Genomic DNA, 12,423 nt, shown 5'->3' on the forward strand with positions numbered 1-12,423 from the left:
CAGAGAACCAAAGACACGACATAACTAACTTCCCGCGATTACACTTTTGTTGATATCACTGCAGTCACTACATATGCACATTTGGGGGCCAACACCTACTGTGCTGCAAATGACATCAAAACAAAGTTGGACTGGCAACATCCAGGAACTGGAGAGTCCAGAGAAAGAGGGAGTCCAAATGTTCCTTTTAGCCGGACACAAATTGTGATTGAGTAAGTGAGTTAATGACTCTTGTAAAGTGGCTGCTGTGGGCTGACCTGCCTCTAGGCACTTGAGAGAATGAGCAGAATTTTGTGGTGCACACACATAGTACCCCAGACAGATCTTTCTCTTTCATTTGTTTCCAAATGACCAGAAACTAAATGCAATAACTTACAAAATATATACCTTTTATTTGTTTGTAAAATAACCATTAATTTGATAGGATTTACATTGAAAAATAAATGCAACATAATAGTATTTTAATGTTAAAACAATGAACATAAAATGAGGTAATAGACCTTAATGCTCATGAAAACGGGAAAACCTTCATAACAGTGAGACTTTAATCGCATAAATCTGAACCTCACATGCGCGAGCTACAGAATTTACAAGAGCCAAGATAGCAGACAAGGCAAAAGTGTGATTTACATAATTCATTTATCCCACAATGCATTGGTAAACACCCCCATTGCGGTCAATCCTTGCATTGATGACAGTGTTATTCTTGGTCAGCAATCAGATTATGGTCAGTTTTGCTCACTCTTGAAACTCATATTCAGCAACTAGAAAAGGCCTTTTGACTTCTTAAGCGCTACACAAATAACCAACAATAACATAAATGAGGGCTATTAATAGATTGTCCGTATTTGCAAGTGATCCTCTTAACGCCAGGATTTGTTTTTGATACTTCTCGTAGCCTGTTCCTTAATTAAAGGCTCTCCCTAGTTCAAGGGTATACAGCCTTTGGTTTTACAAATTCTTTGGACAACTGCTCCCCTCACCACGAGGCAACATAGTCCAAAACATCTGGCGAGATTTACGTTGCAGGTCTCTATCTCAGATTTGCATTCCCTCCCAGCTGCGCACATGTGGGTGACCTTTTTTCGCACAGTGCTCCCTGCCGCAGATTACTGTGATTTCATGGAAATAAATGACTACGTCATAATTTACTTTGTGGGGGTAAAATAGGTCTAAATGGAGGGGTTGGAAAGGGTAGGGGTCGGGATAGGCAAGGGGTATGGGAGTGGGCATGGCTGACCCCGCATTAAAGGAAAAAAAGATTAATTTACCACATAGCAAATGACCACACAGTCAATTTCAATAAAACAAAGTAGAACCTCCTGTCACCATCTCAGCAGGGGAGCGCCTAGAAGCACCCACTGTAGGATGATGGAAACAACAAACTATAACAAACAAAGCTTGACAAACCACCACACACCGACTTGATTAAAAAAAAAAAAAACATCGACACATTTCATCTCCTGAAAACCGTACAAGCTGGTTTTACCGCCTCTGTTCTGATGAACACGCCCTCTGCCCGGTCTGCAATCACTACACCTGCCTTCACACTCCCACAACAACCGCAACCACATTCCTTCTCCCGCACCCATTGTCACTTTCCATCCGTCTCTGCCCTGCAATCCTACTCCCTCCTCCTCTTTTCTCTCATCTTTGCTCCTCCTTTCTTCCACAGGGCACAGCCTGGTTCACCAAAGGTGGGCCGGGGCACAAGAAACCACCTTCTCGGACACGCTTTGGCACCTCAAGGCCACTGTGGTGGAGCAGGTGCAGTATAGATGCTTTATAATGTAGGATAACATAACGCTACATGCAATAAGTCACCCACACACATGCAAGCGCCTAGGCAGTGCTCACAAATGCAGAAACGCACACCCCAAATAGGGAAATAGACTTTCTATCATTCACAAAATATCTTAATTTGGTGCTGCCATGTATGATTGTGCCCACATTACAGAAATGCCACAGTTGCCACTTTCACCACATGGGGAGATATGTGAGATCAATCCCTTTAGTGACCCCTTCATTGGTTTATTTATTGAGAACAATCAGTGTATATCAGTGCAATATAAAGACACCCTCTTTATAAATGTGACACACAGAGCACACAAGTGGTTAAATCCCAGGACAGCAGCATTATAACCTTGCAACGTTGGCGAGCCATTGTAAACAGGTCGCGAGGAGCGGGCATTAACCATTGTTACAATCACTTTTACTGCTTTCCTCTCTACATTCCACTTGAGGGCTCAGCCTCTCCCATGGCCAGCCTTCCAGCATTGATATCTTTATTCCGCTGCTGCTTTTTAGTCCAGGCACTAGTTGGCATATCTCCTTAACCCTGTGAAAACGGAAGTCTTTGTGGTCATAGGGAAGGGGAGGCTGTAATGGGTGTTATCTGCCCAAAACCTCCGGACCCACAACTCTTGGGCAGGCCATGACACCGGTTACAGACTCCTCAAAGCCCCCTCCCCCCAAGCTGTAACACTGCATGATCAAAGTTCAGACAGCTTCACCTGGTAATAGCATGATCGCAGAGTGTGAGGACACGGGGAGATCTTCCATAGAGGCTCCCTTTATGCTGTGTCACCAGAGTCTATGTCTAGAGGTCTCTCAGAACAGAATCTGAACATCTCAGAGTTCTCAGCCAAAGTATTTGCTGGGAAGTATTCGAGGTCGAGTGGTTAAGTTGTTGGCAATGCAAATGAGAAACCAGCATTCTAGTCCTATCTTCCTCACACACCCACGTGTGATCTTGTGCACACCACTTTATCCCACAGTGCTTTAGTTCTCATGAGCATCATTAGAAACAGGCTAATCCCCAGAATTAAGTGCAAAATATGAATTGGAAATGTGGACGTGAAGTTCAGACTCAGAATGATGCGTGTGTCCCAAGCATCCTTAAAGGCCTTACCGCTCGAGCATTACTTGCTCAAAATGGCCTGGTCTTCTTGCGCTGTTTGACCATCTCAGCCATCTTCTCCATCCCTTCCATCAGCCCGTCACCAATGGTGGCGCAGCAGCCCTGTACGTGCCATTCGTGCCCCAGCAGCTTCCGAAGCCTCAGCTCTTCGACCAGTACCGAGGAGCTTCGGGCACCGACCAGGTCCTGTTTATTGGCCAGTACTACCACTGGAACCCCCCGCATCTCATCATTCTCTAAGATGGCATCCAGCTCGGAACGGGCCTCCTCAAAGCGCTCTGGGTCGGCGCTGTCCACCACGAAGAGCAGCCCATCCGTGTTGGTGAAGTAGTGCTTCCACAGAGCCCGGATCTTGGTCTGGCCGCCCACGTCCCAAACGGTGAAGGACACATTCTTCATGGGCTCCACTGTCTCAACGTTGAAGCCGATGGTGGGGATGGTGGTCACGGTCTCGTTCAGCTTCAGCTTGTAGACAATGGTGGTTTTGCCGGCGGCGTCCAGCCCCAGCATCAGGATCCGGGCTTCCATGCCATAGAAGCTCTTCAGCGCGTCATGGATTCTGCTGAGGAAAAGACCCATGGTTCCACCAATCTGTTCCAAGCGGTGTGTGGCTCTCTCCTTGTGCACGGTCTCACAATCACGCCTTGCTGCTGCACCTGTCAATCTCTTCCTGGAGGTAAAGGTAACTCAGGCAGGTGTGCCGACTCCAAAGCTGCTGTTCCTGTGTTGCAGGTAGTATGCACTGTTAGCATCTGCCTAGTTCCTCTCCCTATATATACACAGCTGACTGAACGTCAAGAGGTAATTCAGGTTTCCCCAGTCAACATCATATTTCGCAATCTTGGTTTTGATTGGTTCAGAGCTGTTGTCGTGTTATACTGAAACGCCCGTAGCGTCGGGTTGGCTTTTGACACATCATTACAGGCAGCTCTGTAAGTGAAATGTGGACGGTGCCCCGCTGGAGTGGGCGTGTCTTCCTGCCGCAGTGTCTGATGGAACGGGAAGTGAAGTGATTCACTGTCAGAGGCAGAACACGTCTTTCTCTGAGCGCGTGGGAGCTGCCTCCACAACTCCTCGATCCTGATTTTTTCGTGGCCAATCTTTGTGCACTCGATGCAAAAAGGTTAACGCTGGCAAAGTTCAGAGTGGAACGGATGTAGTATGCTCTGCGTTTCTGTTTTTGGCTGCAGTGAGTATGCCAAATGCACAGGAAACTACGGCTCACTGAAAAGTTGTTTCTTAAGGTGGTGAGATTGCTCAATGGATTAAGTAATTACTGCAGAGATCTTTATGGAAACTACAGATAATAAATAGGCTGTTTAGTCATGCTGGCAGGGACAACCTTTCATCTTTCCGATGATGATGATAAAATGTGTATGACGGAGCATACCTCGTAACTCACACGCTTTTGGCGGGTGTCACCCGCCACTTAGGCAGCTATTTATTTATTTTTATTTATTTATTTTTACATTTGTAAAGCGCCACGCAGCCTAGAGGCATTGGGCGATGTTGCAAGAAAATGACTTAGTTGCAGTGCAGGGAGGGGTAGATCGAGGGTGTTACAGCGAGATCGTATCTACCCCTAGCCTGGGAAAGAGGACGTTTTGCCTTTACAGAGGTTATACAGTTGACCGGGCCCAAATGGGGTTTATACAAACAGCATAGTTTTTATTGCTTTCCTGAAGCCCAGGTGGGATTTGATGACTCTGATCTCGGCGGGTAATAGGTTCCAGTTGTGGCAGCGAGGACTCAACTGCCAAATTAGCTACACGCCCATAGGAGTCAATGGGCTTTCACCCGCCAAATATAAAATCAGGTGTTTTCACCTGCCAAAGGGCCGTGAATGGTTGAGAGCTATGACAGAGTTGTGTTAAGTTTAGTTATTGACTTGTATGTAGTGTCACTTCTTCCTTTTGCATTGCCTGTGGGCACTTATGTAACTGCAAGTGGTGGTTCGATTTTCTGGGGTGCTCGTGGGGTCAGCAGGAGTAGAGGTGAGAGAATGAGGTTGCTGTCGCTGCAGCGCTCGTGCATGCAGATTGAAAGACGTCAGGGTCTGTCTCCAGGTAATCTTCTAGGTGTGTTGAGGCCCCATCTCTGGTGACAGCCTCCCTGGGAGTGCCCTGTGGTGGGCATGTTTGTCAAAAAGGATGAGTTTGTGTGATGACCCTTGTGGGTTTATTCAGGCATGTCATGTGCTTTCCAGTTGCGTGTTATTGTGTTGCTAGTGGTGCAATATGATGTCATGTAATGTACCTGGGCCTTGTTTAGAGAAATTTCCGCCATTTTGTCGACCTCTTGTTGCCTGGTTTTATGGAAGAGTGGGACTAGAGTTAGTAGGCATGGAGTAATCATTCCAAAGTTTTCCAGATCACCCAGTCTCAGATTAGGTTGGGAGTGGAGGATGCATACACGTAGGAGTTAGGGAGGAGTCCTTCCTTGAAGTGGTGAGTTTTGAGCTCCTTCCTGGATCGTAAAAGCAAGGGGGGAAAGACTGGCATTGTCAGGGAGGCGTTCCAGAGTCTTTCAGCATAGACGAGAAGGCCTGTCTTTTGGTTCCTTCCTTCCTGCAACAGCTGTGTTCAAGTCTGCACATGTCCTTTTTGCTGGTGGATTGCAGGCCTACGGAGATGCTGAGTTTCTCCAACAATACAGAAGGGTTACCCCTACTGTAGGGTACTTGGGGTAGATTAAAACACTCTTACACAATTGAACCCAACATTCACCTTCAAATCACAATTTTTCTTCATTTCTGCTGCAGTAAATGCCAAAACAATTTTCAAGACTAGTGACCAATCTTTTTAGATTTTAATGGTTTGCCGTTTATCGCTTTGCAACAATTACTTAGTGCAATTTACTTTGTTTCACATTTCTTTTCACAAACATAGTTTTTATACCTCTTTCTGATGTACCCTGCTTCTTGAACATGTACCCCGAAGCAATGGCTAGGAACCGGATGAAGCACACAGCTCTGTGCAAGATACAACTTTTAGAGCGCAAGACTGTAAAGACAATACAGCCACTCCCAGCAGCAACAAGGCATGTCGGGACGGTTGTTTAGCAGCATGATGCAACATGACTCTAGTGCGTGCGCAGTCCTCCACTGCCAACCATAGGATCATGACACTACAAAACGTTCAGCCACGCAAGCACATTGGAAAGTTTTCCCATCAGAGTGAATGCGGCTAGCAACCGTGAGAACGCGTCCTGATCCACAACGACGCTACTAACAGAAGTAAGTAGACAAACTCAAACCGATCAACGAGGCAAGATTGCTGGGTGGGAGGCACGTGCCTTAAAGGAATGGTTCGGTCAGAACATATTATTGGCCAAAAAGATGGCCATTAATAAAACAAATATCTAAAATATATTTCTTTTTTAAGTCCCTATGGAAAGTTTTGAGCAAATGAAGCTCAAACTTTAAAATTGGAAGCACTAGGGGGCATCCATTTTGTGATGTCAGGCAGCCGCCTCGGCTCTGCCTTTGCGGCGCGAAACAAAGTAAATTGCGTTGCAAAGAGATAAACGGCAAACCATTAAAATCTAAAACGATTGGTCACTGGCAGAGAATCTTGAACATTGTTTTGGCATTTAGTGCAGCAAAAATGAAGAAAAATTGTGATTTGAAGATGAATGTTGGGCACAATTGTGTAAGAAGGATGCTGAGTTCCTCAGCGAGTTAGCTTGGGGAATCAGGGTGACAGTCTTGTCGATGATGCACCAGGATTTGAAGATGATACATACGCACAGTGGGAGCCAAGGCAGTTCGATGAGGGTTGGCATGATGTGGTCGAATTTGCAGCTTTGATGAGTCGTGCTGCACCATTAAGGATACATCTCAGGGGTGCCAGGGTAGTCACCAGAAGGCCTTTCAGAAGGGCATTGCCACATCCAGGTGAGAGAGCTGCGTTCCAAGGCTTGGACAGAAGATCTGAAGTGGTTTTCTTGGATGAAGAACTTGATTTTCCGCAGGAGCAAAAGCTGGTATCAAGCCATTGGTGTCTTCCTTGCTATGTGTTGTTTGAAGGTGAGATGTCTGTCTATATTGAACCCAAGGGACCTGGCGCATGTGGTCATAAGGGATGTGAAGCCCTCGAGGATCATAGCAGAGAGCCAGGTCTGCCTGTCAGGGTGTTTGGTGTTGTTGGTAGCTCTATAAATTCAGTATTGGAGGGGTTGAGCTTCAGATAAGCGCTGGATATCCAGGACTGGATCAGTGTGAGGCAGACCTTGAGCCTGTGGATGTCTTTGATAGACGATACCCATTTCTTGAGGTAGAGCTACGCGTTATCTAGGTATTCTTTAATGTTGTGCGGAGCCTGGAGGGTTCAGAACAGTTCCATGCAAAAGATGAAGAACACTTGTGAGAGGATGGATGTTTACGGGGCTCCACAGCTGATGAGTCAAGATGGAAGCTTCTGAGGGGGCATTTGTGGGCAAAGTAGAGGAGGTAAATGTGACATTAGTAGAATGCTCAAGCAGCCGGGCCACTACTGTGTGTGTTTAGTGTATGTACAGCAGTGTAAAGTAGAAAGATGTAGATGATGAGCTTGTCAAGTGGGAGGCGATTGGTTATTACAGCTCATTTCCATAGCTACTTGCTTACTTGAATTTGTTTTGATTATGCAATACCACAGCATTCCCCTGCTTCAGTTTGGTTATCTGAGAACGCTTGCACGGACGAGGAATTCTCATGCTTATGAGCTAGTCAGGGCTGCTTTTATTTGCTTTGTGTAGGCATCATCTGTGGCATTTCCTAGCTTTTTTGTGGTGATGAGGTATCACGTCTAACAGTGTAAATAAGCAATATGCAGAATCATTTTCTTGCTTATTTCTCAGTGATTTAAGTGACAAACCTCTTAAGTCAAGATGCATGTGAATTACTTGACACAGTACATGAAATCCAAACACATGCCAGCCTATTGTGTTCGATCACCCACATCCGGAAGCACATGTTTTGAGTACTCCTGATTTCTCTCTTGAAGGTCCGAGAGATGGCATGCAACCATGAGCTAGTGGACCACAGAGCCTCTGCCATGGAGACAGCATTGGACTGGCTAACGAAAGAGAAGGCCCATGCCATCACTGGTCCCCTTTGAATACCTGAGATGCGTCTTGGACAGCGATTGTTACCGGTGTCTGACAACAAGGCGAGAACCATCTGGACACTGTGGAGGCATGCCACAGCCGATAGGTGTCTCACTAGGCCGATGTTTATCAGTCACAATGCCTGAATATCATTACATTCAATGACAAAAGGAACAGCCATAGGTTCCTCTCTGCGCTGTAACGAGGAGAAGGAGGATGTATGCATTTAATGTTAATGTGAATGGGTCTTGTTACGCACACTGTTGCCACTTACATGGTCTCTTGTCACTCTGGCGGATCTGCAATAGAAGGGAGGCTAGAGAGACGTTTGTTAGTGGGATTGAGAGGGAGAAGAGCAAGAGAGCTTTGATGTGCTGTTGGCAGATTCAGTTCGGAGAAACCAGTCACTGAGCGTAGGTGCGTTTTCAGTTGGCAGCCATCATGTGGTGTTGAGGTATGATTGTGCGTGGTTTGGCTTCATGTTGGGTGTTGAGAAGTGATTGTGGTTTGTGGTGTGGTTGAGGTATGGTTCTGTTTAGTTCAGAGTTTCAGGCTGAGTATGCAGAAAGGTGAGCTTTTAGTATGGTTAGTTAGAAACAACACATTTCCTACCTCCAACAGTCCACCTAAATGCGATACATTTCCTGCCCCCAACAATCCATCTAAATGCAATACATTACCTGCCCCCAACAACCAGTTAAGTGCAGCACATTCCTGATGCCAACAATCCATCTAAGTGTGATACATTTCCTGCCCCCAACAATCCATCTAAGTGCGATACATTTCCTACTTATAATAGAATGATGCAGGTAATTTGGTTTCCAAAAGCGAGATCTGCTTATCAGAGCCCACTTTCATACTGCTCCATGCCAAAACGCATAATGCACACATGCACCTTGCTGTGACCATCTGCTGACATACCTAGCAAATGTCCTGCAGAGGCATTAGGGCAGGTTCAAAGGTCACATGTATTTATGATCACAGCTGCTGTAACACAAGCTTCCAACAGACAGAGGTGGCTTTTAACTGTGTGCACCTCTGGTTCAAAATAACATATTTGTGTACCCAGCAGGCTGGTGGCAGCAGTTAATATCTAAATATAAACCATGTCTAGTTTTGACATAGTGGCTGCGGACATTGCACACATATACAGTCACAAGCATTTGATTTCATGTATTGCCAATGTGGTGATCAGTGACTCATTTGTGACAGTGCTTGTGGATATTAATCTGTCTGGGCAGGGTGTACCCACAACACACATGTTGCGTCCACCCCAGAAAGAACTCTTCGATCCCCCTGAGAAAGGTTTATCACCTTCCATCAGTATACACAATGCTCCCTGGAAGATACCCAGGGAACCAATGCTTCAAAGACAGCCGTGTCATTACAATGGTCGCCTGACATAGAGTGCTAATTACTGGGGACCCTTTGATGTCGGCAGACAGAGGCAGAAGAGGGGTTAGTGTAGGCCAGAGGAGAGCTGCAGTCCACAGAAGGGTCTCACCATCTTGGACTTTGCCAGGGCTTGCAAACTTTCGCAGGTGAAGACCTGAAGCACAATGATGGGAGAGGAAAGGCTCTTCCCCCTAACCATCCCAAGAGCCTTCTTGGGATGACCAGCTGGCTGCACATGTCCTAATGCAACTGAGACAGACACCAAGGGTACTTCTCACTGGAGGTGACAAAATCCTGCAAGTTCTCTATAAAGACCTTCCTGGTCAGAAGAGCAGAAGAAAGGACTCACTTTGCCAGCAAGACCCTGGAAAGGGTTCTCCCCCTGGCTCTCCCTGCATCTCCAAACCACCGAGTCATCTTCACTTTTGACACACGCTTGCCTCCATAACTGAATTTTGGTCAACGCCGAAGTTCTGCTGTTGCATCAGAGAATACCCGCCAGTCTTCTTGCATCCACAACTCGACACAGCCTACCTAGTCACCTGCCTCTTCGAGCTCCAAGCAGTTGCAGTTCCAAGGGTCCACGTTGAGCCAGTCCATCCAACACCCTGCCAAAGGCAAGCGTAGCAGCTGACCTGATAACACCCGCCAGTCTCAGCATTTCTTCGACCCGCAAGCCGTTGCTGTGGAGCAGAACTGCCTCTTTGGAACCAGTTGCTGCTGTTCCTCGGTTCAGCAACGTGATCACCGGGATTCCCAGGTGGATGCCAAAAACCCTGGCTTGAAACGGTTGAGCCTTGAAAAACAAGAAATGCAAAGGAATTTGAAGTGGGTTTGTACCACTGGTCTGCTTTAAAGGATGCTAGTCACTTAAGCCCTCTGCTCTACCTTTTTGAGAGGCATATAAAATAAAGATGAAATGTTGTTTCTGGAATCTTTGCCTGAGCACCCCTGTCTACAAACCCAGATGCCCTTTAATTCTAATTTCCACTTTCTCTGTGTTGTTCGTTAAAAGGGTGGGTCAAGAGGACCTTTTATTAATGGTGCACAATTTTTTTTATTCCTTCCTGATAGGTAGGATGGAGTGATTGTGATAGGAAAAGACTGGTTTACTAGACCCCTACACCCTCTTGCCATTCTTAGTTTCCAGTCATAGAACTGTGGATCTTTAATTACCTTCTACTAAAGCATAAAGCATACAATGAGAACTATGCAACAGCTAGAACCACGCAATAGAGCAGAGATGTTTTCTTGTGCCCTCATTGCATAAGAAAATATGTTTAAAAAAATGATATTGAGAAAACTATACATCTTTGAGAAGTAAGCAATATGTAGTGTAATGGGAGCAAAGGGGCACTTCAACTCACAGGTAACTAACCGCTCAACCAAAACAAGGTTCCACGGAAGGAGCCACAAAAAGCGACTAGAAAAAGAGAGTTTTTATTTGCTGTCTGAAAGATGTCTAGTTGCTAATGCCTAGGCTTTTAGAGAGTCTAAAACTCGTGAAGCTGACCGCAAAGGCCTCTATAGAGGTGTAAAAGTCCCATTCATTCTGGATGTAAGAAGGCACATATTCATAAAGAGCTTCAGGGGCTATAGATAGAAGTTTGAAATCGATCCTTGCTATCACTAGAAGCCAGCAATGTTTCCTTAATACAAGGGATATATGGGTGTGAGGAATTCGACCATCCGCACTGTGGGTGTGTGCTCGCCTTGGCTTTTTTGAAATTTTAAATGAAATTGAATGATGGCAGATCAACCTCTGCAAAATGTGTGGGGCTAATCTGCGCACATTTTCCTATGCTCACCGCACAACATAAGCATAGACCTGTGGACAAGGCCCACAGGTGCAGTGCCCCCTGTCATATTTAGTTGGGATATGACATCCAGGAGTACACCGTGTCATATCAGAAGGGGGAATGCTAAACCTTCCCTCTGCCATGGCCAACCTAATTAACTAACAATGGCTCTATGGATCCTCCCTGTCCTTTAGTTGAGCCCTGTAGTTGGGGCAACATTTGCATACTAATCAGTGTTTAATTCAAACAGGCCCACATGGGGCCTGGCTGCAGGTGCTAACAAAGGAGACAGGAAACCCCCAACACTCTTTCATATGCACTGTGTCAACCTGATACCAGCTACCGCCTTCAGTATCGATTGACAGGGAAATGTCATGCCTGGGACTGCATGTTTACAGTAGTCATTCCCGCAGGAAGACCCCATTCAGAAAGTAGGAGTATGTGCTTTGATGGAGACAAAAAGTCTAGTCTCGCCACAGCTTCAATGGAGACCTGCCACCTTAATCAGGAACCACAGAGAGCTCCATTAACCAGAGAGACCCTTTGATCCACAACAGACAGGAAGATGGGTGGGACTTGGAATGACATGTTTTCACCCTTTTACCTTTTCTGTTGCAAAACACCCTTGTTGTGAACTCACACAGATTGGTTTGCGCACCTGCTATGCAGTGACTTGGTGCCATTTTGGTGTATTTGCCTAGATTCCGATTGGAGTATTTGGCTAGATGCTGATTGTTGAGAACTGGGACTACCAAGTGATAGGAGTTGGGCTGGATACTATGAATCAGTATTGCAATTGTGGGCCTGTATATTCACTTACATTATCCAGGCTATTGACAAATGCAAGATTCTGGGAGTCAAATTGGTTCCTGATGTTTTATGGAAAGCCCTACATCTGAGGTCCCAATTGAAATGAAGGAGCCTGCCATAATTAATATCTTATATCGGTATAAATTAACTTGAATGGTAGATTGTCTGCCTGGAAGTGTGTCTGAAGATTGTGCATCACTTCAAACTTCTGGAATCTCAGACCAGAGTTCTCCCTATGACTGGAGTTCATGGATTTACTATTGTCCATCTCCACATTACATTTGACTTCTGGTACCCCTGATGAAGGTCCACCATCCATAGGATTATGGACTGAAACATGTAAGGTTAGATTGATACGATCAGGGCATTATATGTATATATATATATATATATATATATATATATATATAT

The 12,423-nt window shown here is 45.7% G+C and overlaps 1 protein-coding gene across 1 annotated transcript; it reads right to left on the minus strand.

Annotated features, from left to right (window-relative positions):
• Positions 1-372: 372 nt before the first annotated feature.
• LOC138521610 (uncharacterized) lies at positions 373-3,850 on the minus strand. Its single transcript, XM_069634565.1, has one exon. It carries the CDS (start codon positions 3,497-3,499, stop codon positions 2,930-2,932), a length of 570 nt encoding a protein of 189 aa, XP_069490666.1. The 5' UTR covers positions 3,500-3,850; the 3' UTR covers positions 373-2,929.
• Positions 3,851-12,423: the final 8,573 nt, after the last annotated feature.

This window comes from Ambystoma mexicanum, chromosome 13 (assembly GCF_040938575.1).
Source record: "Ambystoma mexicanum isolate Mex_15411 chromosome 13, UKY_AmexF1_1, whole genome shotgun sequence".
Classification (NCBI taxonomy): domain Eukaryota; kingdom Metazoa; phylum Chordata; class Amphibia; order Caudata; family Ambystomatidae; genus Ambystoma; species Ambystoma mexicanum.

Excerpts from the sequence above, each read along its gene's own strand:
- LOC138521610 (XM_069634565.1), bottom strand. The coding sequence starts at position 3,499 with ATGGGTCTTTTCCTCAGCAGAATCCATGACGCGCTGAAGAGCTTCTAT.